The sequence below is a fragment of the Rhincodon typus genome, chromosome 4 (genome assembly GCF_021869965.1).
Source record: "Rhincodon typus isolate 14 chromosome 4, sRhiTyp1.1, whole genome shotgun sequence".
NCBI lineage: Eukaryota > Metazoa > Chordata > Chondrichthyes > Orectolobiformes > Rhincodontidae > Rhincodon > Rhincodon typus.
This window is the reverse complement of record NC_063335.1, coordinates 8,943,257-8,970,883: the sequence shown is the minus strand read 5'-3', so window position 1 is coordinate 8,970,883 and position 27,627 is coordinate 8,943,257. Positions and strand designations below refer to the sequence as shown.

At 41.0% G+C, this 27,627-nt stretch overlaps 1 protein-coding gene across 1 annotated transcript in view; it reads left to right on the top strand.

Annotated features, from left to right (window-relative positions):
- Positions 1 to 27,627, top strand: part of pou6f2 (POU class 6 homeobox 2) — a 500,431-nt gene that overhangs the window by 373,870 nt on the left and 98,934 nt on the right. Inside the window, exon 8 of the mRNA XM_048595820.1 lies at positions 16,344 to 16,472. Coding sequence (XP_048451777.1) covers positions 16,344 to 16,472 — 129 coding nt within the window. The remainder of the gene's footprint in view (positions 1 to 16,343; positions 16,473 to 27,627) is intronic.

Sequence of the window (27,627 nt, the reverse complement as noted above, 5' to 3'; positions counted from 1 at the left end):
CGGAGATAGTAGGAAGTGCAGGTGCTGGACAATCTGAGATAGCAAATCAGGAAAGCTGACATTTCGGGCCTAGACCCTTCTTCAGATTTCTGAAGAAGGGTCTAGGCCCGAAACGTCAGCCTTCCTGTTCCTCTGATGCTGCTTGGCCTGCTGTGTTCATCCAGCTCTACACCTTGCTATCTCAGATAGATTGCAGAACCAGGACACCTACAAAGAACATATTTCCTGATCTCACTGTTATCAGTTGCATATTGTTTGAATCATATTCTCAGATGATTGTAACAAAACAGAATTCTTTCAATGGAAAATGTTAATAGATGGCAATGTGATATTTATTGAGCACATAAGCTCATGGAGTTTCCAAGGAATTTGTTCATCTATATAATGTTACACTGCATCTACATAGTTTATGTCAAATTGATGCATGTATTTCTGCTACCTTAGAATGCTAGCAATTGTGCTTCAGCGCAGTGAGCAGAAAGTACTGAGAAACTGTAAACCAACCTTGTGGAAAATGACAACATGACAAATGTAAGCCAGTGAAAATAGATTACCTGTACACAAAACAATAAGAAATGGAAACAAATACATTTAGCTGTGATTTATGCATCGTTCACAAATAGAAAAATTTAAAACAACATTTCGCCAATAATTTCTTGTACTTGAAATATATTTCTCAGATATTGATATATAGTCACTTTATATATTTATTTGAAATGTATTAACATCCCTTTTACATCAGCAAACAAAGGAATTATTTATGAGTGATTGAATATTCAAAGATCCTCATTGCATGTCACCCAGCAAAACAAGTTTTGGGGGTATTTGGTCAATATAAAACAGTAATCATGATGTTGTATCAGAGATAGTAGGAACTGCAGATGCTGGAGAATCTGAGATAACACAGTGTAGAGCTGGATGAACACAGCAGGCCTAGCAGCATCATAGGAGCAGGAAGGCTGACGTTTCGGGCCTAGACCCTTCTTCAGAAATGGGGGAGGGGAAGGGGGTTCTGAAATAAATAGGGAGAGAGGGGGAGGCGGATAGAAGATGGATAGAGGAGAAGATAGATGGAGAGGAGACAGACAGGTCAAAGAGGTGGGGATGGAGCCAGTAAAGGTGAGTGTAGGTGGGGAGTTAGGGAGGAGATAGGTCAGTCCAAGGAGGACATAGGTCAGTCCAAGGAGGACAGACAGGTCAAGGGGGCGGGCTGAGGTTAGTAAGTAGGAGATGGGGGTGGGGCTTGAGGTGGGAGGGGATAGGTGGGAGGAAGGACAGGTTAGGGAGGCGTGGACGAGCTGGGCTAGTTTTGGGATGCGGTAGGGGGAGGGGAGATTTTGAAGCTTGTGAAGTCCACATTGATACCATTGGGCTGCAGGGTTCCCAAGCGGAATATGAGTTGCTGTTCCTGCAACCTGCGGGTGGCATCGTTGTGGCACTGCAGGAGGCCCAGGATGGACATGTCATCTGAGGAATGGGAGGGGGAGTTGAAATGGTTCGCGACTGGGAGCTGCAGTTGTTTAGTGCAAACCGAGCGTAGGTGTTCTGCAAAACGGTCCCCAAGCCTCTACTTGGTTTCCCCGATGTTGAGGAGGCCACAACAGGAACAGCGGATGCAGTATACCACATTAGCAGATGTGCAGGTGAACATCTGCTTGATGTAGAAAGTCTTCTTGGGGCCTGGGATGGGGGTGAGGGGGGAGGTGTAGGGGCAGGTGTAGCACTTCCTGAGGTTGCAGAGAAAAGTACCGGGTGTAGTGGGACTGGAGGGGAGTGTGGAGCGGACAAGGGAGTCACAGAGAGAGTGGTCCCTCCGGAAAGCAGATAAGGGTGGGGAGGGAAAAATGTCTTTGGTGGGGTCGGATTGCAGATTGCAGGAGAGAGGTATTAGAGATGGTCCAGGTGAACTTAAGGTTGGGGTGGAAGGTGTTGGTGAAGTGGATGAACTGTTCGAGCTCCTCGTGGGAGCACGAGGCGGCGTCGATACAGTCATCAATGTAACGAAGGAAGAGATGGGGCTTAGGGCCAGTGTAGGTGCAGAAGAGGGATTGTTCCAGGTAACCTACAAAGAGGCAGGCATAGCTTGGGCCCATGCGTGTACCCATGGCCACCCCCTTTGTCTGTAGGAAGTGGGAGGAATTGAAAGAGAAGTTGTTGAGGGTGAGGACGAGTTCGGCTAAGCAGATGAGGGTGTCAGTGGAGGGGGACTGGTCGGGCCTGCGGGACAGGAAGAAGCGGAGGGCCTTTAGGCCATCTGTATGGGGAATGCAGGTGTATAGGGACTGGACGTCCATGGTAAAGATGAGGTGTTGGGGACCGGGGAATTGGAAGTTCTGGAGGAGGTGAAGGGCGTGGGTGGTGTCAGCGACGTAGGTAGGGAGTTCCTGGACCAAGGGGGAGAAAATGGAGTCGAGATAGGTGGAGATAAGTTCTGTGGGGCAGGAGCAGGCGGAGACAATGGGTCGACCAGGGCAGTCAGGTTTGTGGATTTTGGGAAGGAGATTGAAGTGGGCGGTGCAGGGTTGGGGAACGATGAGGTTGGAGGCTGTGGGTGGGAGGTCACCTGAGGTGATGAGGTTGTGGATGGTTTGGGAGATGATGGTTTGGTGGTCGGGGATGGGGTCATGATCAAGGGGGCGGTAGGAGGAGGTGTCGGAGAGTTGGCATCTGGCCTCGGCGATGTAGAGGTCAGTGTGCCATACTACAACTGCGCCTCCCCACCTACTAACCTCATCCCGCCCCCTTGACCTGTCCGTCCTCCTTGGACTGACCTATCTCCTCCCTACCTCCCCACCTACACTCACCTTTACTGGCTCCATCCCCGCCTCTTTGACCTGTCTGTCTCCTCTCCATCTATCTTCTCCTCTGTCCATCTTCTATCCGCCTCCCCCCTCTCCCTATTTATTTCAGAACCCCCTTCCCCTCCCCCCTTTCTGAAGAAGGGTCTCGGCCCGAAACGTCAGCCTTCCTGCTCCTATGGTGCTGCTTGGCCTGCTGTGTTCATCCAGCTCTACACTGTGTTATATCATGATATTGTAGTCTGTTTCACAAGGTGTATTTCAATTATGAAAGTATTTTTGTTGGTTTCCTTTATGATAGTGAAACTAACTGAGTATTGAACTCCTCTTAGTCAATTGGCGTCCCATTCATATGCAGCACTGTACTTCAATACTTCCTTATGGCTGTTAAAAGACATTTTGTTGAAGTTTCATGTGTCTTTTTTCAGCAATACTCCAGGTCTGTGCTAAAAACCTATTTGCTTATTACAGTAGTGGCTCTGAAACATGAAGTAAAGTGAGTTACATTGTACAGTTGCATTCATTTTTCATTTTCCAAACCCACTTCAGAAACAACTCTTGAAAGAGCAACTTATAAGTACTTTTTTTTTAGAAATCTATGCACTCATAGATCATCTTTCATTATTCTGAGCTCATCCAAACCTTGGCTATTGGTATTCAAACTCACACCAAGTTTATTCATCCAAGGACATTGATCTACATTGACTCCCTATTCTCATTGCATTGACTGTTGAATTCTTATCCCTGTGTTCAAATTCCTCCAAGGTTTCACCCATTTCTATTTCTGCAATTGTGTTCAGCAATGCAGTCTCAGAGAACTCTGTGTTTCTCCAATTCTGGTCTATTGTGCATCCCAACCATGTTTTGGTGACCATGTCTGCAGCTATCTACACTCCAGTGTTCCTTCTTAAAATTGTTTTACGTCTTTACTCCTTTCCAATTCTCTCCTCTACATCTTAAATTCTATCACCAGATACTTGTCCTAACATCTCTTTCCTTGTCTCAGCGTCAATACTTTTTGTCTAATTTTGCTTCCGTCTGTTACCTTGGAATGCTTAATTCTGTGAAAGATGCGGTATAAATGCAGTTTATTGTTGTTAACAAGCAGTAAGTCTGATTATCTGATGCTGTGTATTCGCTAGTTAAAGCAGTATAATCCATGTGGAATCAACCAAGTGAGTTATACCCAAAATCAGTAATGATCGTGTTATCTGTGAGCTTTTATACCGGTTTAAGATGAATCTGCTTAACCCAGGCAGCACCCACAAAACCAGTGGTGATCAATTCAAATTTGTGAGATCGCACTGCTTGGAATTTTTATAAATATTTTTAATATTGAAAAATGTTTAATTTAGTAAGAAATTGACTAGTATTATGATCCCAACTGATGGTCCAACTGCAGAGGTCAGATCCCAGGATAAAACCTGGCTTGATTGATCACATGTTCTTTCTTCTGTTTATTTCATGTGGTAGTTAGTTACTGGGACAATGTTACATGAGGCTGCAGAACTTATAAGAACAGAGAGAAGTTTATTACACAAAAAACAAAATAAAAACTATCCAGCTATTTAAATATCAAAGACATTTAGAAAAATCTCAAAATACACAGCAACTCAACGTTTCAAACTGTTTTAAGGCATTATCCATTCCAGAAATTCAAGTCTAGAGAAAATACAGACCTATCTCAACCCCTACGTTTCTACTTAATTGACCTCACAGGTTCTTTACTGTGGAGGCAATTTGAATTAGAATTAGAATTAGGTTTTATTGTCACCTAATCTCAAGTACAAGGATAAAGGAATACAGCGAGAAGTGTGCAAAGTTGTTATTCCTGGCACCATCTTAGGTACAAACGTACGTAAGTATAAAATCTTAGGTTCAAAGTAGAAAAATACAAAAGAAAGTTAAAAGTTCAGCATTACAGTCCTTCTTTAGCCATGGACTTGCAGATGCTCCATGCTCCAATCTGTCCCCCGCGCTGGGCATGCTGTTCTCCCCCACACTGGGGATGTTCTTGCCCCCACTGGGCTCGATCTCTCCCCCGTGCTGGGCACGATCTCCCCCCCGCGCTGGGCTCGATCTCTCCCCCGCACTGGGCTCGATCTCTCCCCCGCACTGGGCTCGCTCTCTCCCCCGCACTGGACATGCTGTCCTCTGTGCTTGGCTTACTGCCATCCAGGCTCACCAGCTGCCTTGCCGCTCACTGCTCCAAACCCCGATGATGCCACAATGCCGCTGACCTTTAAGGATCCGTCCAGCTCACCAGCCACCTCAATGCCGAGCGTCAAAGTCTCACTCCAGGTCCTAGCTGATACCACACTCCAGACCCCAATGCCATCACCTCCACAGTCCAGTCATCTCCAGAAAGTACATTTTAAAAAAACTTCTAAAAAAGGAAAGAAAAAAGAGGAAAACAGACAGAGTGGGCTCAGAGCCCAGACACTGCCTACTGTCCACCGCCATGGATGAGTCTTTTCTAAGACTGTCAACATTAACTTTTACATATGTCATATAGCCTAAGCTTTCTCAGTTCTAATAACCTGCATCTTTCTAACCAAACTCTCGTGGTTTAGAAGTTTCACAAACTAAACTCTTCTGCTGATATGTCATGTTCGCTTAACTGCCCTAAACTCCTTTGAGGAGAGAAATTAAAGTCATTTCTAAACTCATCGATGCTGTCTTCTGAATTAAAAACTTGTTCAATCTTAAATTCCTCTAAACTAAAACCAAATTTAATGCCTTTACATGTTTTCCCTACTTGTCATAAGCACAACAGTATAAACATATTTCCATTAATACTACAGGGGACTGAAATTGCCTGTATTCTGACAAGATTCTGTATTTAGTCACTGTTCCAGGTGAACTCTCTGACTTTTTGTTTAAAAAGAAAAACTCTTCACAATAACACAACACTCATCTGCCACTATTTTAAAATTCAAATTCCAAAACTGATATTAGCATATATATGTGAAACATCTTTCTTTCATCATGCTAGCATACACCAACTAAGTTATTAAAAAGTTCAACATTTTAATATTTTTAGTGATCATAAAGCTACATTGATCATATATTAAAAAGGTTTATTTTTGATAATAGAATCACAATAAGTTGTATTAATAAAACCTGATCAGATAATGACTATTAAATACATCAGGGAATACTTTTAAAAAGAGCAAACAAATATTTTTATTACGCTGTTTCACAGAATGTTTATGTCTACAGTTATGCAAACAAGTTTAATTAAAACTTGAAGCCTAACCTAATCTATGTAATTTCAATCACATTTTGAGCATCCTCATGCAGTCTATTTCATTGTTCCTTCCTTTCTACAATAGCTGCTCATTTATCAAGATGAATGTCTATCATGTTACAGTTCCCAGAAAAATAGCTTATGTGTGTGACCTGTTTCGAATGAATTTTTTTCTGCTTGTTGACATCCCATGATAATCTTCATTAATTAAAGGACTTGTACTTGGAGCTAAAGCATCGTCTCCTACATTTCTTTCATAAATGCACACCACTGGGAGATCACATTGTGTGTGAACATCAGTGGCAAAGCACAGCATCTCATTCTGCCATTTGTCATTGATAAGGAGCTTGGATTGTTTCTGGTTCTGGGAGATGCATTCTTTCGGGATGAATTGTCTAACTAGTTCTTGGCAGTGACAAACAGGCTGACAACATGGCAGTCTTGATCAAAACACTGTTTGATTTGTCCTTCTTCACCTCTCACTCATCAGCATGTAGCTTGTAAGAGATAAAGTAGAACTGACCAACAGACCGTGGACCATTCAAGCAGAAAATCACACAGCTTATCCAGCACAGCTCATGCATAAATTGCATTTATGTGTACACTTTATGGCACTCTCTGTCTACTTTTACAGGATTCCTTTTTTAATCTATCCTACAGACTTTTCATTTTTCATTCATTTTCTTCACAGTTCCTTGCATATTTCCCATTTCACTTTTTCTCCTGCTTTCCTTTCCTGCTTCCCACAAAAGTCACTGTAGATCAGATTTTGTATTTGGGATGAGAAAGAACTGTCTTGAGCATGTAGACTTGGGATTCAAAGAAAAAGGAACTTCAAGAATTATTTGCCAATTATTTGTCAGCAGAATATACACAGAGAATCGCTACATAAAGATATATTTTGTCAAAGCGTTTCATCGAGCACTCAAAGGAACAATTCACAAGAAATAGCAAAACAGAAGGAAAGCAATATTTATACTCTGAGAATAGAGTCCTGATTGGAAGGCAAGTGAAATCTAATTCGTAGCGGAGAATGCACCAGTTAATGAAAACTGACACTAAACTAACAAGCTTTGTTTAAATTTTAAACCAAGCAGGTTTGACAAGGCATTTCTCAGGGAAATGAGCCAGAAATGGTGTTAGCTTATTTTGTTGAGTTGAAGCTGGCACTGCAAAGAACAGCACCCTGTATATTCATATGCAAAGCTGTCATTGTACATAACTATGCAATTCTGCCAGCCTGACTGACAATCCTGAATTGGTTGTTAGTGGAATTCTTCACAAACTCAAAATGGTTTAGCAAATGTTACTCAGTCGCAGCATCACACCCAATGTTGGACAGTATTATTAATTTTGCATGCATGACTTGATTGGGTGCAGTCAGTACTTTGCTTGTTACAAACAGCGAAAACGTTATGCTGTTTGATATGCACTGCCTAACTTGCCTAGCACCATATCGGCGCTGAATTTCCATTTCCCAACAAATCAGCACATTACTCTTATACTGTATAAATGTTATCTTTCCATACTTTGGTATTTCTTGCATTAGTCCTGATGAGTGCGCGATGAAAAGCTGCAACAATATAACAAAATTTTTCAGCAATACTCAAGTTTTGTACTACCATTTTTACATTATTATTAGGGCTCCTCACACCTTGGTTTGTCCAACTATTATTTCTCATGCTAAAGACATTCTCCTTAAAGTCATTGTGGGAATCAAATCTCAAAGTTGAGCTCTGTAACACAAGCCAGCACAATTTGTTATAATATCTAGCAGTATTTGTATATTATTAGGTGGTCCAAAAGCAGGGTACAATTAAAAATGTATGTTTCCTGACTTCTTTGGTCATAGATTGTGGACATTAATGGCATGGTCAGGATTTATTGCCCTTCTCAGTTTACCTTCAAGAAGATGGTAATGAGCCATTCTCTTAACCACTGAAGTCTGTGTGATGAAGGTACACACATAGTGTTGTTAAGTAGGAAGTTCAATGATTTTTGACCAGTCACAATGCATGAATAGTGATAGGTTACCAAGTCAGTACAGTGTATGGCTTGGAGTGGAATTTTTAGGTTTTCCCTTACCCTATCTCCTTTATTCTTCTTTAGGCTAAAAGTTATCATGTAGAAGGAGCTGTTGATGAAATATTGATAAATTTATACTGTGTATTTTGTTCATGATATACATTACAGCCAAGGTTGATCTGTGGTGGTTGGAAAGAATATTTGAGATGGTAGATGCAGCGTCAATCCATCAGGCTACTTTGGCTTGGATTTCATTAAGTTTCTTGAATGTAGCTGGAGCTGAACTCATTGAGGCAAGTGAAGAGTATTCCATCACACTCCTAACTTGTGCCTTTTAGAAACATAGAAAATGCGAGCAGTGTGGGCCATTTGGTCCTTCAAATCTGCTCCACCAATCATAATGACTGTGAGCAAATCTGTATCCTGTTCCCACTTTGATCCGATACATTTTGAACCCTTTAGCCCTAAGAATTATGCCATCTACTTCTTGGAAACATTCAATGTTTTGGCCTCACCCACTTTCTGTGCCATAAAATTCCAAAGTCTCGCCACTTTCTGCGTGAAGAAATTTCTCCTTAGCTCAGTCCTAAATGGCCTGCACAACATTCTTAAACTGTAACCCTGTTCTGGACTTCCCAGTTATCAGGAACATCATTTCTGGTCCTGTTAAAATTTTAAAGGTTTCAATGAGATCCTCCCTCATTCTTCTAAACTCCAGTAAATATAGTCCTGACTGATCTATTTTCTCCTCATACATCAGTCCTGCCATTCAAGGAATGTAGTTGATGAGTAGGCATTGGAAAATCAGGAGTTGAGTTACAAGAATACTGACCCGTTCTTGTAGCCGCAGTACGTATAAAGCTGATCCAATTCGGAGTCTGATCTGTGGTGAGGCCCAAGATGTTGATAGTGGGGATTCAATGCATCAGCTGCTGAATGTCTAGAGGATCTAGTTACGCTTCCTCATGTTGGAAATAGTCAGTCATTCACCTGTGGTGTGAATGTTACTATAATAAATGAAAGATTTGACAATTCGCACTAAGTACCAGTAGCAAGTTACAGATACCCCATATTCATTCACATGTGATCCAGCAAATAATGCTGAACATTCATCTTAATGCATTCACTAACCTGTACAAACCAAGAGCATCTGTCTTGATCCTGATCTGTGTTGACTTAGCTGATGACATCCAGTCCAGCATTAGAAATGTGATGCTCCTGCTGATTTTATGGAGCAGAATATCCCCCAAAATGTCCAATCCTGCCCAGTTGGAAGTGTATTTGACATCAGGTGAGGACAACTTCTGCCTCTGACACTCTGTTCCTTAGACTCACTAACAATGGTCAGTGTTTATGATCCTACCATCGAAACCTCCTTCCTTTAATTGCTGCACCTCATCACTCCATCCCTATTCTTTCTGAGTTTTCACATTCTCATTAAGTAGCAACCCAAAATCCTGTTTCTTTCTCAAGATTCTCCTTTACTCTGTAGTCATAGAAATAAATGAATCAGGAGCAGGAATAGGCCATTCAGCCGAGGAATTGTACATGGAGTTTAATTTAGATAAATGCAAGATGTTGCATTTTGGTAAGACAAACCAGGGCAGGACTTACACAGTTAATGGTAGAGCCCTGGGTAGTATTGTCAAACAGAGAGACCTAGGAGTTGGAGAACATTGATACACAGGTAGACAGGGTGGTGAAGATGGTGTTTGGTGCGCTTGCCCTCATTGGTTAGAGCTTTGAGCCTAGGAGTTGGGGAGGTCATGTTACACCTGTACACAACATTGGTGAGGCCACCTTTGGAGTATTGCATACAGTTCAGGTTTCAATTCTATGGGAAGGATATTATTAAATTGGAAAGAGTGCAGAAAGATTTACAAGGATGTTACGGGGATTGGAGGGCTTAAGTTATAGAGAGAAACTGGATAGGCTGGGACTTTTATCCTTGGAGCATGGGATTTTGACGGATGACCTTATAGATGTTTATAAAATCACAAGGGCATAGATAAGGTGAATAGCAAAGGTCTTTTCCCTAGGGTAGGAGAATTCAAAATTACAGGGTATAGTTTTAAGGCGAGAGGAGAAAGATTTAAAAGGGACCTGAGGGGCAACTTTTTCACACAGAGGTTAGCACTTATATGGATTGAACAGTCAGAGGAAGTGGTAGATACAGGTCAAGTTTTAATATTTAAACGACATTTGGACAGGTACATGAATAGGAATGGTTTAGAGGGATATGGGCCAATTGCTGGTAAATGGGACTAGTTTAGTTTGGGAAATCTGGTCAGCATGGACATGTTGGATCAATTGGTCTGTTTCCATGCTACAAGACTTTATGACTCTATAAGTCTAAGAATCTATTTACCCCTCTTTTAGTTGTGCTTTAATGGACTCATTGATGAGAATGCCATTCATGTGGCGCACAATGCCTTCCATAATTTCTAAAATATCAGACATTGTTCGCTGCGAACATAACGTCAAAGGGCAGACGATTAAAACAATGGTATCTATAGCATGTTATGATCATAATCAATGGTTTGGAGTCCTTGTGTAAGGAAAATTGCCAGAAACTGCTGTTCACATCCTGCTTAAAAATATACTCTTTGCAAGTTTAGCAAGGCCATTGTCTACAAACATCAATGAATGTATTTCTTGCTGCACTGTCTTGTTCAAATGTATTAAATCAACACAAATTCATGTTGATCTGTTCAGTTTGGGATCTGGCATCGTTATAGAGCACCATGTAGTCAGCTGTATGAAATTTAAAGTCACCCTCTTCTGCAGCATGTCTTCAATTGTCTTTTATACCTCGGTGGTTAAGCAGTGAGTATGGCTGTTTGTAGAGAACTTACAATGTTTCAACCTGTCCTTGTCTTTGTGTCATAACATTGCCTGAAGCTAGCCTTTGACCTTGAGGCTGGTTTACCCTGAATGTAACAGGGTAAATTTCCTCAGTCATTTTAAGACTGTTCTCCAAACAATGACTGTAACCCTGTGACCAATTTAAAGTATGGCAGAGGTCATTGATAGCAACATCCATGTTCCAGTATTAACTGGAACCCGGGTCTGTGAAGTCCCAAGAGACAAAACTTGCTGTTCATACTTGTCTTTGAAATTGGATGCCTTGTGTATTTTTCAATAGGTGATACTGTGACAGCAGGTTTGACTTTATGAAGGGTCACCGGATCTGAAACGTTAACTCTGTTTCTTTCCTTCACAGATGCTGCCAGACCTGCTGGGCTTTTCCAGCAACTTTGTTTTTGTTCCTGACTTTATGCAGTGTGGACAAGGCCTCTTTCAGTTTATGGGCCTCCTTCATGCCATGTCAGGAAGCTTCTGATATGGCATTTGGAGCCTTTCAGCACAGTTCCCCTGTTATTGCAGTGGTATTCTTTAACTCGGCATCTTTGGGCAACTCTGCTCTTGTCAGCTGTTTGTGACTCTCTATCACCAGAAAGCTTTTCAAGGTTTAACACAGAATTCATTGCTGTCTCAAGTCTGTTGAGCCTTTGCAGCTGTGTTGTTTGGCAAACTGGTCCAGTGATTGAATTGATCTTAAAGTCCTTTGTCTGCAGCACACCACTGCAGTTCCAGAAAAGCCACTCTGTCCAGTTCCATAGATATGTCATTGTTGCCACCACATAGTAAAATCAAGTCAGGTCTACACTCGTGAGTGAACATTAACTAGCTTTATTGAACACAACTGTGTACAGGACTTGATAAGAGAGGACATCTTTAACTGTACCAACTCAGCTCTCGTTTCACGTGATCTGACACTATTATGACATAGCTCCTGTCTCGAATACTTTTAGAGTAACGGTATAGTTAACCCTTTACTCTACATTTCCCACAATTGACAACTTCACAAAGAAACTCTTCAGTTTGGTCATACTTGTAGCTCTCTCAGTCCTTCTGTAATTCCAATTTCCTCTCTCATTCGTTGAAAATCTTTGCATCTCCTTATTACTCATCTCTTTGATACATGGAAATTTCCTTCCTTACTCAGCACCAGGTTTTTTTCATAAGGTAACAGTGATATACTTTGTGTCTTCCTACTTTTAAAATGCTGCATAATGGCAAGATGTTGTGGTTAGACAGGTAGAATACCTAAAATCCTATTATGCAGAAACTGGCACTGTCTGAAAATTCAATGATTTTATAATTAAATTGATGAATAGAAGATTGAGCAATTTTTAAAAAAATAACTTAGACAATTCAGCAAATTGCTGAATTAATGTTGTGTGGGTCCAAACTAATTACCAACTTGCTGTTTCTGTGCATTGCTCCATCCAGCTGGAACCTAGACCCCACCAAATCTAGCTTCACCCAAATTGCCCACAGCCGAAAATGAAATCCAGAAATATCCAAAATCCAACATGGCTTTGGTCCGAAGGGAGGCAGATTTGTAGTTCTGAACCTGTTATTATCGTATTTGTAGTCCACATCCATTAACCTTGCTTTGATCCACATTACTTTAGTGAATTAAGATAATATTTTTACCAATTTGTCCCACATATGATTGAAGTAGAAGCACTATCTAATACTGCACAGTTAAAGTTGTCTGACACTATACACCAGTATAACTGTCTGACCAGTACAATTAGATCCAATTTGTCTTCATCGTCTTCCTCAGAATTTTCTTCAGTATGTGTCATTTCATTGGCCATGCCTCTTTGATTTGAACTGTATTCTGTATTGCAATAACAGCTGAAGCACCAACCCTTGGATGTTCCTTGAATTTATTCATTTGTTACTTCATTCTAATTTTATTTTATTTTATGCTGTAATAACCAGATAATTTTATTCTCTTTTGGCCTGTCTTTCATCCTTCCATTGTAATGAAGCCTGAGTCCATTATCTGGAGTATTTGAAATTTGGCATTCATTGAGCCTTGTGTTCTTTGCATCACAGAGTATGCCTCATTTGTGCCATAAAGGATGAAGGAATTGATTGTTTCTATAAGAATTTTAAGGTAACAAGAGAAAAAAAAGGAGATCTAATACAACAGTATCTCCTTCTTGGAGATTTGGCCACCTGTTGAAACCTATCACCTGTCCTAATGAGACACCTTAACACTCTCCAATGATTTAAATACTAAATCTAAACCAGTAATCACCAAATTCAATTTTTTTCAGTCTTTTATACAACCTATTAAAGTGCATGATAGATTTGGAAAAACATAGGGCCGTTTCATGGAAGAATATATCAAATTCTAACCACGATTCAAAGGCAATTAATAGATCATCTTTCTTGTAGATTTAATTCAAGATCACTAGCAGAAAGTCCAAACTTTCATCATTAAATAATTTAGGGCTATCTATCTTAAAAATACTTCACTTCTGATTTTTTTATAGAAGCAGCAAACATTAGCCATACATTTATTCCCTTTGGTAAGAATCTAATCTGTGTCCAATTATCCACTTCATTCTTCCAGTGATCATATGATTCAGACTCCAATATTACAGCGACATCACACCCTGACAATTTACACTTGTATTCTTCTGCTTTCCACAAATGCCACTAGGATTTTAATTTTCGTCTGAATTTTATTTTTCTTAATTTTCAACCTCTCTCTCCTAACCTGTTCTCCTCAGAAGCCAAGTGGTGAACATTAGAACTTGAATGCAACCTTTGAAGATTTTACAAGCTTTTATTTAAAGAGATAGCACAATTTTGGTCAGTTCCTATTTGTAGGAACACAGGTGAAGCCCCAGTCAATGTCTACCATCAGCATACAATTAATGGTGATGAAAATACAACTAACTCTCCATTTTCTGTCTCTAACTAATCCTCAATTCAGAAATTATATTATGCTGAATCCTGTGAACACTAATTTCTGAAGCACCTTTTCCTGCATTAAGATGCTATTTAACAACAAATTATTGATAATACATGGACATTGTAAAGGACAAAAATCTAATCCTCCATCTTTGAGAAGAGTGAACTTTGAGCTAGTTGTTATAATTTAACCCATACATTGTTTTCATCAATTTTTAAAATCATATTTCTTCATTTTCCTTTCTTTAAGTTTCCTCTGACTGTGTTCTGCCAGTGGGGGCAATCATGGCCCTAAGTTTCTATAATGGTGTTTTTTTTACTGTCTACCTGGAAGTGGTCAATGATGGAGTGAATGTCCCTTTGATCATTCATATTTCTCTGTTGTGGAGCCCTTGATTTTTACTGCGTGATTCCACTGACTGCACAGATGTAGTTTGGACTTCAGTAGCAGAGAAATTCAATCCTTGACCTGCTGCATTTCCAATCTAAAGTAGGTGTTAGTCCTCCAGTTCCTAAATTCAGAATTGCTGCACACAGAATTCTGTCAGAAGTTCAATGGACAGCATATTGATTCTGATGACTTTAGTGATCAAAGTTCCTATCTGAAGCAGTTGCTGCCAAATAAAATATGAAATGTGGGTTTTAAATGAGTGGAACTTGTACAACATATCTTGCCAAGACACATGAGGTGTTAAATAGTTTGACTGGCAAATCCCAAAGGCCCCACTGAAAATCACAGGAAAAAGAGCCTTGGGAAGCTTCCAGTTTTAGATGAAGAGCTCCAACAACAAAAATATCCATTGGACATGCAAAGTCTCTCCTTAGGGATCAACAATTTGCCCCCTCTACCAACCCAGTGCAAGAGCTGACCTGTCAGCCAAGTTCTTTCTCTCTGCAAATAGCAAACTGCAGTGGGAGGCCCATGTATGGTCCAGTTTCATGACGCTATTTCATCAAGACCTAAAACAATTTTAGCTGCAAATGGAAATTCTTGGCCAACCTGTGGAGAATGGTCAGACTAAAACATTAAAGCTCCATCACATGAACCCAATCCATCAACCATTAGCTAAAATGTTCTGTATTAGTGAAACAGCCCATAATTCATCAATATGCTATGTAGTGGCAGAAGTGAATGGAGAGTTGCACAGCAAATTCAAAGTTAATTTAATAAAGCTAAAAAAGTAATTGAAATGCAAGTTGGATGTAATAGAGCAAAAAGCCTAGTTGCATACACTTGGTAATTCTCAGGAGTCTCTTAGTGAGATGATTAAAAGCCTCCAGAAGGTTTTACTGTATAATAAAAATGAACTTGTGCCCTTCTGAGTACTAAATTTTCTGACAACTTCCAAAATACATGCACATTTTTTAATCTGAAAAGAGTTGTCTGTAAATTTTTAATGCAAAATTGTTTTAAGCAGAAGGAGCTAGAAAGCCTTCTTTGTTGTTTTATTAAGCAAAATAGGTGAAATAATAATCCATTTTTTTCACATTATTGACTAAAGCAATGGAAGGTAACCATAAAATGTATTCAACACTTCTGGCACTTAAGTACTAATGCCACCTTGAGGATGCTAAAATATGTTGTTAATAATTAACATAGATTTGAGGCATTTAAGCTTTTCAGCAAAAATGCATAATTGATGCCTCTGAAATTGGAGCATGTCTTGCAAGCCAAGGTCTTACATCAGCTATAAACCTGCTTAGGCCTCTTGCCACCAAAAAGGTGCCATAATTTAGAGTTGAGATAGTTTGCAGCCTTGATAGATCAGGTTTCTACAGTGCACTTCCTTTGTTGTCGAAACTGTGTGACTTGACACGTGACCTCCTCTGAAGGAAAAAGCAACTAAGTCCACCAGCTTCTACACAAGACTAAACAAATAAGCATTTAACTCTCTGAACACTGTGAAAGAGGAAAGAAAAAAACAAATCTAAAGAATGTAACATGAACAAGGCTGATTGTGATGTGGAGGTGCCGGTGTTGGACTGGGGTGGACAAGGTCAAAAATCACACAACACCAGATTATAGTCCAACGGGTTTATTTGAAGACACAAGCTTGCGGAGTCTCGCTCCTTCTTCAGTTGAGAGGTGGCATCGGACACAGAATTTACAAGCAAAAGATCAAAGGATCATAGAACTGATGTGGTGTTGAACAAACCTAAGATTGTGTTATTGGTTTCCAAACCTCCAAACTCTGTCACATTCACTTCTTCAAATACATCTTTAACATATTAGCAACCTCGGGGATACTTTAATTTTATCATTGATATTTTTATAATTATCGCTGAGAAAACAAGCATTAGCCAGTTTATTTAAGAGATTTATGGATATGGTTGAAGATAGCAGAAGTGATAATGCTCAATTGTAAAATTCATGCAAGGAGTAACATTTTAAAAGGAAATCCTTATGTTAAATCCACATTTAAATAACAGTTACATTGAAGTTCCTTTACATGTGTTGTAGACTAACGTTGTTGCCATTGCTTTTTCAGCTTGTTAATAACCCTCTCGCAAGTCAAGCAGCTGCAATGGGTTCCATAGCTGGCTCCCAGGCCTTCAGCACTGCTCTCTCCAATCTGCAGGGGATGACTTCTCAGCTGGTGACTAATGCACAAGGCCAGGTGAGTCATAACATTTCAGGGGTCCCCAATTTACAAACGTCTGATTTACAAATGAGAGCCCATATTAATAATAATGTTAAAGATCCAACATGCAAACATTTGCTTGTACTTACAAATGGCTGTATTGTATTATGTTCTGACTTACATACAAATTGACTTACAAATGTACTTAAGAACAGAACCCACTTGTAACCCGGGGACTGCCTATATGTCCTTAGTAACGCACATAATAAACCGAAATGACTGTAAAAAAAATTTGCACCACATTAAAATCATTGCTCTAACACTCAACACAGTTCAAGCAGAGGCAAAGAAAGAAAGGAGTCTAATTTGGAGAATTAACTGTTAAATATCTAGATTGATTTTCAGATCTTTAGATATAAAGAATATATAAAGATAAAATGTGATTGTGTGATTTCAGCACATTTGGTGGTTATTACAGTATTTGGAAAATATTCACACACACACACACACACACACACACACACACACATGCGTCCTAAATATACCTTGAACAAGAGTAAATTGCTGGCCTTGTCATATTTATTGGGCGGATTTAGAATTGCTCCATCAGTACTCAGAGTTGAACGATGAACCTTGTCAACTTGGAGCCTGATCTAATGAATCATCCTATCTCAAGTGAACACAACAGATATTATGGGAAGGTTGTCTCAATATCATGCCAACCATCATTTTGTAATTTCTATTTGAAATCTCCTTAAAAGTAATTTTATTGTGTATGCATCTTCTATTTGAAACAATTCAGTCGCAATCCATAGCTTGTGAAGTCGTGGCTCATTGTAATGAGAGTTGTTTACTTAACAGTGATGAGTTCTAAGTTTATAAAATACTATATATGACATTTTGCAGATTTTATGATTGTTTTCTGAAGGCAAGCAGAATACTGAACTATTTATCAGTAAGTGTTGAAATACTTTTCCCTAGTTGCAGAAGTACAGTAGTCAATACCTCAGCATTTGTGTGAAAGAGGTGACATTTTTTTCATTGTAGTTATTTAATTACAGCCTTCAGATTTTGCTCCACTAGACTGCTTTGTCCCATTGCCTAAATAAACTATTAAAGACATGAAAAAATTAAATTTCTAGCTCTTGCACTATTACAATTCCTGTATGAAAAATTTATTGCAAGCCCCAAAGTTGCCAAGCATTGTACTAAAGTTGCCAGATTCTGGAATAGGGTTGCCAGATTCTGAATATACTTCGTAGAATTAAAAGCATCAAAACAGGTCACTTGGTTTTCTGGTCTATGCTGGCATTAACACTACACATGAACCTGCCCTTCTATTTCTTTCACCCTTATATATTCTTCTAGTTTCCCCTTTAAAGGTATCACCTCAATTACTCCATGTTGGGACAAGATATTTGTTCTAACCACTCTTTGGGTAAAGATATTTCTTCTGCACTTGATACTGGATTTAGAGGTTACTTTCTTGCCTATATGGACCCTAGTTTTGGGCTCACCCACAAATGGAAATATTTCCCTAATATGACTATTATCCAATCTTATCCTAGTATGCTCACATATTCTAGCTTTAAGTAGATATTCCAACTGTTGTAATTACCAGAAAACCTATACTATCTAGTTTCCCCATTCAATAGCCCCTCCACACCATAACACAATTGGCATGAGCAGGCAGGGGTACGTGAAGGCATGAGAAACTATTTTTGAAGAATATTCTTTGCATTTAAGAGACAATTCCATAGCAGATAGAACCTGGCCTCCATTCTTTTCATACTAGATTTAAAACCCACTGTGCTGCCTCACTTATGCCTTCTCTGAGGTTGCCAAATCCTCAGCGATAGTAGGAACTGCCGATGCTGGAGTCTGAGATAACAAGGTGTAAAGCTGGAGGAACACAGCAGGCCAGGCAGCATCAGAGGAGCAGGAAAGCTGGCGTTTCGGGTCTGGACTCTTCTTCAGAAATGGGGGAGCGGAAGAGGACTCTGAAATAAATAGAGAGATGGGGAGGCGATGATGGAAGGTGGATAAAGGAGCAGATAGATGGAGAGAAGACGGACAGGTCAAGGAGGCGGGGATGGAGCCAGTAAAGGGGTGTGTAGGTAGGGAGTTGGGATGGGGGTTGGTCAGTTGGGAGGAAGGGGCGGGTGGGTGGGAGGGAAGACGGACAGGTCAAGGAGGCGGGGATGAGGCTGATAGGTAGGAAATGGGGATGGGGGTTGGTCAGTGAGGTGAGAGGTGGGAGAAACGACGGACAGGTTAAGGAGGCGGGGACGAGCTGGGCTGGTCTTGGGATGAGGTTGAGGGTGGGGAGATTTTGAAGCTTGTCAAGTCCACATTGAGACCATTGAGCTGCAGGGTTCCCAAGCGAAATATGAGGTGCTGTTCCTGCAGCCTTCGGGTGGCATCGTTGTGGCACTGAGGGAGGCCCAGGATGGACATGTCATCCAAGGAGTGGGAGATGTAGAGGATGCCAAATCCTCATTGCCCAGTGTTCCTCCTTACTTACCTGGGTTCCAGATCCATTGGGGCCTTCATGCAATGCCTGGGTATAGCCCTGGCAGTGCCCTCCACTGAGCTCTGGCACTGCTACAGCTACTGGAACTCCTGGCAAATCAGATAGATCACATTCTAGTGCGTCAGACCTTCTGACCCTGAGGCACAGACATCCCACTTGGCAATGGGGCTGATTTGTTCAGAGCATGTCAGTTTGTACCCAAGCTTCATTCAGTGGGCGGGGGTGAGCTGTCAGCCAAACCTGTCATGTACCCCCATAATTTTCCAACCAAAAACTCTGCACAAATTTTGGATAACTCCCCTGCATTTTAATCCTATGCTAGTTTGTGGTTCATGAAGTTGGCACCGTAATGGCCAACCAGCCCATTCCTAGTGGATGTGGTTAATTGTGTTATTTTAGGAGATTTCATGTATCATATTGAACGCAGCCTCCAGGTTTAGCCCTGGTCAGCCAGATTTCTCAAGCCTCAGGAAACCTGATAGTTAAAAAGAGACAAGGACCATTTTGTCAGCAAACTAAGTTTCGTTGTAGCACTGCTGGTGGATTAACAGAAGATGGAACACAGTATACCCTGTCACACCGAGCCAACTGGTTTGAGCTCCAGTTACCCACCCGCTCACTGTAACCCTTAATTCCTTTACTATTCCTTTGCCTTAAAAAATATTCAGCAGGGTAACCTCAACTGCTTCATTTGGCAGGGAATTCCGCAGATTCACAAGCCTTTGGGAGAAGATGTTCCTCCTCAACTTAGTCCCAAATCTTCTCCCCCTTAATTTGAGGCTATGCCCACTAGTTCTAATTTCACCCACCACTGGAAACAACTCCCTGTTTTTATCTTTTCGATTCCCTCCATAATTTTATATGTTTCTATAAGATCCCTGCTTATTCTTCTAAATTCCAAAGTGTATAGTCCCAATCTCTCCTCTTAGGCCAACCCTCTGAATTCCATAATCAAGTTCCTCTGCACCCACTCCGCTGCCAATACATCCTTTCTCAAGTAAAGAGACCAAAACTGTCCATAGTACTCCAGGTGTGGCCTCACTAGCACCCTATACATCTGCAGCAAACCCTCCCTATTATTAAACTCCATTCCTCTCGCAATGAAGGACAATATTCCATTTGCCTTCTTAATTACCTGCTGCACCTGCAAACCAACCTTCTGTGATTCATGCCACAAGCACATCCAGGTCCCTCTGCAAAGCAGCATGCTGCAATTTTTCACCATTTAAATAATAGCCCACTTTGCTGCTATTCCTACCGAAATGGATGACCTCACATTTACCGACATTGTACTCCATCTGCCAGACCCTTGCCCACTCACTTAACATATCTATATCCCTCTGCAGACTTTCAGTGTCCTCTGCACACTTTGCTCTTGCACTCATCTTAGTGTCATCTGTGAAGTCTGACACACTACACTTGGTCCCCAACTCCAAATCATTTACATAAACTGTAAACAGTTGCGGTCTCAACACTGATTCCTGAGGCACACCACTAGCCACTGATCTCCAACCAGAAAAACACCCATTTATCCCCACTGTTTTTTTTCTGTCAGTTGAACAATCCTCTATCCATGCTAATACAGCACCCATAATGCCGCGCACCTTTATCTTATGCAGCAGCCTTTTGTGTGGCACCTTGTCAAATGCCTTCTGGAAATCCAGATGCACCACATCCACCAATTCCTTGTTGTCCATTGCACTCATAATGTCCTCAAAGAATTCCAGTAAATTAGTTAAACACAACCTGCCTTTCATGAACCCATTTTGCGTCTGCCCGACGGGACAATTTACTTGATCACTATCAGCAATTTTAATTGATTTTTTTTCAACTGAAGCCAAATTTCACCATGTGCTCATGTGGGATTCAAACCTATGTCCTCAAGCATTAACCTAGGGTTCTGGATTACTAGATTACATATCCCCCAAGAACCCTCACAGCATGTCTCCAGTCCACTTACACGATGCTAATGCACTTCAATACTGCGCAGGCAACTCTTGTTGTAATGTTTCAGCAAAGACTTGTGCATTCCGGTATACACACCTAGCCCTTGAACTGGACTGGCCCAGGCTGCATCTCTCGGCTCTCTGCTTGCTGTCATAACACTCACTCACTCTGAGACCACTTGCATCCTAACAGCATTCCAGCTTTGCCTTGCCTTTCTGCTCTTTGGCCCTTCAGCCAAGGATACTTGCTGTGCTGTTTAATGTCAACACAAAGCCAGTTGGCATATTTGTCACCACGCCTCGGTCAAGTCAAGGGGATAGCCTTTGCTCAGGGGTCATGGCACAGTAAGTCAGAGGCAGCCTCCGATACCAGTCCAGGGGATTGAACATGGTCAGTCAGCCACTCGGGCAGACAGAGTCAGGATCCTCTCCACATAGGAGGTGAGGAGCTGAATGTCAGACAACCCACCATCATCTTGACTGTTTGTGCCCCACTGGGCTGTTTTCCTCCCAGAGAAAATGGGGAGGGAGTCGTAACAAAGGGTGGGGAGATGGAGGTGCAAGTGAGGTGGAGCTAGACAGGATAAGAAACTAAAAGGTGGAGGGTGAGGCTGCAAAGGAGAGAGAGCAGTTTTAAACTTGAAAAACAAAGGAATGCTCAATGGGAAGCTAAGAATACTGAGCCAATGAATTCCGCAAGTGGATGTGAAATGGCCAGTTTTAGGCTGCATGCATTCAGAAGCAAATACATGAAGAAAAATGTAGTAGTTATTATTGTAATTGTGTATATTGCTTGTTCAATTTAAATTTGAAATGCAGTAAAAAGTAACTACCTGCTTAAAATGACCTGGCTTTCTGTATACGCCATGGAAAATGAGGTCACCAGCTCATGGAAGCTACGTTGAGATGATAGTGTTTGTGTATATGTTATTTTGCAAATAAAAAGGTGAGCTTATGGTAACTTGTTAACTTATGCCTGTTGTCTTATGCCAATCCAATTTGTGTGGTGACCAGGAAATGAATGCCTTAATGGAGGGTTGACAATGGAACGCATTGTTACTACATGACTGCATCATTGAATAAAAGAGCCCATGAGAATGATAAAGGAGCACCTGAAAACCAAAAATTATTCCCATAAATTAAAACATAGGCTGTAAGGAAATCTGAAGAAAAGGTCTCAAAAATAAATCTTTTTTGCCCTGGGACCTTTATACCATGCTTGCAAGCCTCTTTGAAATGGAACTTTTAGACATCCTGCTGGTATTCTGATTCTCTAGCCATTACAAAAAATTCTTAGAAATGCATCTTTCTTTGATCCTGCAAACCCGAACAAGTGAAGCCACCTTTGTTTGATGAATATTGGTATGCTTGAAATAGTGTCATAGAATATGTTTATGCTCACCTAAAGTAGTAGATATGGCTTAATATCTTATCTGAATGCCTGTACTGGTGTGTCAGCCTTGGGTTTTGTGCTTAAGCACTGAGTGAGGCACAATTTCACAACCTTCTGACTTAGTGGTCAGAATGTGACCAACTGTACCAAAGCTGACAAACCACAGTTACAGTTCACTCAATAGGTCACTGGTTTGTAACACATATTCATGAAATTTATTCATGAAATTCAATCCGTATTTAATTATTTAAGTAGCTAGCAAATTAACTATCTATTGAAATCGGCCAGTGTGGTGTATAGTTATTAAAGCCAAGTCAGCATAACAACCTTTTTTTAAAAATCCAGTCAGCAATGTATGAATTATTTAAGGCATTCAGAATTTCTTTTGCTCATCCAATTAGTTCAGAACTGTACTCAATAATTAAGTCCAATCAGTAAAACAATTATGTTAATAATCATTCTTTTCCCCACTGTAAAGACATAGATTTCATTTACCGCAATGTATTTAGTATGTATGTGGGCAAATGGTCCTAACCGTAACACTGTGTTCCCTTTCCCTTCAATGTCTTTTTTTCCATCTACCTGTGCAATCTCATTTTGAATGATGGCATAGTTTCAGTACCAAACATTATCCCTGGTTTGAAATTTCACAGTCTCACAACTATCTGTGAGAAACTTCTTCTATTGTCTGTTCTAAACATTGTGCACCTGTTCTTTTATCAGGGAACTCTTCATCTTAACACTTATACTACTTGAAAGAGTCTGCTTCTACCCACCATATTCCATTTTTCATAATTTTAAATACTTCAGTATCATAAATACTCACTCTAGTTATTTTAACTCTAATTGCATGGTGGAAACTGAAGTTATAGTTTCTTGGGTATCCCCCAGTTGCCATGACCTCCTTACATGGACGTTACTAATTCATTGTCTCTGGAAGAAAATGTCAGCAGGCAATGTAGCCACAACTGAACAGTCCTACCACAGACACTCCAGAAGTGAAGAGTGGAAACTCCGAACAATTCCTTTCCTCCTTAGTTTAAGGTGCTGAGGTTGATCGCAACACCCCTGCCTGTATCTGCGCTAAGTATCAAAATACTTAATCACCACACACTTTGTCTTCATGGAACTGCTGCAAGTACAATTAAAAATAGATAGTGTCAGCCATCCTGTCTTTAAAGGAAGGAACTCATTTCTTGCCTGTTCGGCTCCTTCAGTGTAATCACTTATGATGTTGCAACAAAAATTAGAAATTGGATGCAATGGAATCCTGAATGATTAGTAGTGTGATTTATTTTTTGTTAAAAATATCTTTGTTTCTGCTATGAACAAGAACATTTCTCCTTAACTCATTCAGAACAACAAACCATTCTATGGCCTTTATTTTCCACTGCAGCAGAATATAACAAACACGAACAAGACCTTGCTCATCTTCAGTCAATTGAATCCAACTTCAGCATCTTCTGTAAAGTTATAGGCATCCACAAATGCAGTTTGAAGGACCACCTCCACAAGGAAGAATCGGTGTTATCACTCTAACAGTGACGGGCTAACATTACAATGACTGGGGGAGAAACCTGCTTAAAATCACACTGGGTGAGAGGTTGTCTCATCTCAGCCACGGTTGTCAACTTTGTCCTGAGATCAAGGTGTTCAGCTTGTGAAACCCTCACAACCATGGTCCACAAACAGGGCAGTTCTCTCAGAGTTTGCCTGCATTCAGTACTGTAGCTCTTAGCATAAAACAGTTAAAAAGAAATTGCACCCTTCAGACTATGAAGAATTAATCAATATCTCTGCTGAGAAAGATTGACCGTGATAGTGGTTACCCATTCCCAATCTATAGGAGTACTAAGCTCTTCAGTTGAAAGTATTGAACCTCTCAGCAGGGCAGCCATATCTAAGTAGCACGAAATAACACACAGATGCTAAAGATGTCTGGGAAATCTAGCAGAGCTGGAATCATCAAAATGTTTTAACCCTTTTTGCCCAGATTGTAATACCAGCTGTCTGTACTCAGTTATAGAATGTTGCAATCCTGTTTGGCTGATGACATTAAAATGATTGGGATTATTTTGACATTGACCACCGTGCCTGATTTTCCATTCCCAAAGGCATCACTTTTCTCCCATTGTTGGCATTCACGTAAATTAAAACAATTGGTTGAAGAAATCAGGAGCTCGACACATTGAACATACTGACCTTCAATCCTGCTTCTCCAATCTCCACTTCTGTTGAATTTGCTCCAGTTCAGAAACAAAGGGCATCATCTTTTATAGTTCAAATGTGGAAAAAAAACCAAAAACCCTACCACTGCCTCCTTCTTTTATGTACTACCTTGTCCTGCAAGGGAGAGAACAAATGTTTGTGGTTGTATAGCATTGTGTTTAGCGATGTAGCTGAATAGCTAGAGGTATGTATAAGCAGTGAGAGGTGGATGTGAGACTGGTAATATTAGTAGGTATGTTAGGGTGAAATAGAGTATCTGTATGTTAGATGTGAGTTCTGAGTGCCACGACTATTTGGGTGATGAAGGTACAGTGCATTGAACAACATAAGAGTTTGATAGGTCTGGCAACATGTGGAGAGAAGGTTCAGTAGACCCAAAAGGAAACTCTGCTTTCTCTCCACACATCCTGACAAGATCTGCTGAGTTTTTCCAGCAATTTCTGTTTTTATTTCTGATTTCCAGCATGTGCAGTTCTTTGTTTTTTTTTGATGAGAGCTTGATGCTATGTTGGACAGGAGATGTCATGTGAAGAGATGGTACATTCATTGGCATTGACCAACTGCATAATGTCATTAGATCTCTGGTGGCACTACTACCAGATTCTCAAGTTCAGGCCATACGGGTTTATCATTCCTGGCCTTATCACCACGTTCAGGTTCAACTGGATTATACAGGACCATGATATTATTTCTCCCATCCACCCAAAGCAGGAACCTTTCTGTCTGGAACCTTTTGTGTTTCCTCAAAAATTTCAACTGCAGTGACCATTTTTTCCCACTACCCTTTTATGAGCAAACTGCCTTTAAGAAGAAAACAGCTTGTCTGTACCATGCCATACAATTGAAGCTGGAGGACTACACCATCACTGCAGTACCATATGTTGAGGTTGGTTGGCTCGCTGAGCTGGTTTCTTGTTTCGCAGACGTTTCGTTACCGTGCTTGGTAACATCCTCAGTGTAGCCTCCGATGAAGTGTCGGTGTGTTTTCCCGCCTGGTTTTTGAACTCTGGGGTCTGTTGAGATGGATTGCCTCACTTCCGGGTTTCTTTCGTAGTGGAATGTATATGGGATCGAGCTATATGTGTTTATTAATAGCATGCTTCTTGGATTGCCATGCTTCTAGGAATTCTCGTGCCTGTCTCTGCCTAGCCTGTCCCAGGATCTTGGTGTTGTCCCAGTCGAAGTCGTGGTTCTCCTTGTCCATGTGGATTGAGATGAATGAGTATTGGTCGTGTCTTTTTTGTCTCAACTCGTGTCTCAACCTCAACAACCTCAACACCCACAACCCGAGATACAAATCTACTCCAAAACCTTAGAGTAGTACCAGATTCCATGAGTTGAAAAATGAAACAAAAATACTATTTCCAGTTACCCAGATCACCAATTAAATCCTTTATCTGAATCAGGTTTTACACAAAAAAATATAAACCAGGTTTCTGAATAAATGCAATTATGGATTTATAATCTCAACAAAACTTGTTCAATAGAGGTACAATATTTGGTTAATATAGTCAGTAATATAGAAGTATTAATGCTTATCCCTCTAAATATCCCAAAACACCCATGCTGTTGAAGAAAAGGATAAATAAACATTCTCTGGAGAGATTGGCTTTCTGAAAGAAAGAAAGAACCTTCACTAATGACTTTTGCTTGAAAGCAAAAGTATGATAAAGCACAGGGTGTTCTGGAATCTGGTGCTCTGATGTTCTGGCATATGTGGTCAAGTTATTAATAAAACGGTTGTCTTTGAAATCTCGCTGACAGAACTTCCTCAGGAAATGCAGTCAATCCTTTATTCAGAACAACAAATAGGTATCACCTGAATTGATGTGGAGGGTTTTCCTTTTCAGAAATGATAGAGATCAGCTTGTTCCTAGCAAGCTTTCCTCCAATTCAGCCTTGTTAAATAAAACCTCCAATATCCACAGTAAACTTTCAATGATGAAAGAAACCATGAAAGAAAGTTATGTTCACCAAACTTAAAATAAATTCCTTTATCCACTATCTTTCAAAATGTTGTGTGAAGGACTGAAGTTTAAGTATGAAGTATCTTTATAACACGTGAGTGGAAAATGATGCTGTCGGTGCCATCTGCTGGCAGCATTGAGAAAAGAAAAACTAGTTCTAAAATTGAATCAGAGATAGTAGGAACAGCAGATGCTGGAGAATCCGAGACAACAAGGTGCAGGGCTGGATGAACACAGCAGGCCAAGCAGCATCAGAGGAGAAGGAAGGCTGACGTTTCAGGTCTGGACCCTTCTTCAGAAATGGGGGAGGGGAAGGGGATTCTGAAATAAATAGAGAGACAGGGAGGCGGATGGAAGATAGATAAAGGAGCAGATAGGTGGAGAGGAGACGGACCGGTCAAGGAGGCGGGGATGGAGCCAGTAAATGTGAGTGTAGGTGGGGAGTTAGGATGGGCGTTGGCCAACCAAGGGAAGACGGACAGGTCAAGGAGACGGGGATGGACTTGTTTGTCTTTACTCCCACCTATCCACTCCTCCCACCTCAAACCCCACCTCCACCTCCTACCTACCAGCCTCATCCCCACCTCGTGGACCTGTCCGTCTTCTCTTGACTGACCAACCCCCATCCTAACTCCCCACCTACACTCACCTTTTCTGGCTCCATCCCCGCCTCCCTGACCTGTCCATCCTTTCTCCCACCTATCCTGCTCCTCCCCTCAAACCCCACCCCCACCTCCTACCTACCAGCCTCATCCCCGCCTCCTTGACCTGTCCGTCTTCCCTTGATTGACCAACCCCCATCCTAACTCCCCACCTACACTCACATTTACTGGCTCCATCCCCGCCTCCTTGACCTGTCCGTCTCCTCTCCACCTATCTTCTCCTCTATCCATCTTCTATCCGCCTCCTCCTCTCTCCCTATTTATTTCAGAATCCCCTTCCCCTCCCCCATTTCTGAAGAAGGGTCTAGGCCCGAAACGTCAGCTTTCCTGCTCCTCTGATGCTGCTTGGCCTGCTGTGTTCATCCAGCTCTACACCTTGTTATCTCAGATCCTCCAGCATCGGCAGTTCCTATTATCTCCTTCAGTAGTGTTGCCTGGTTACCGCCCTTGACAACAGTTAT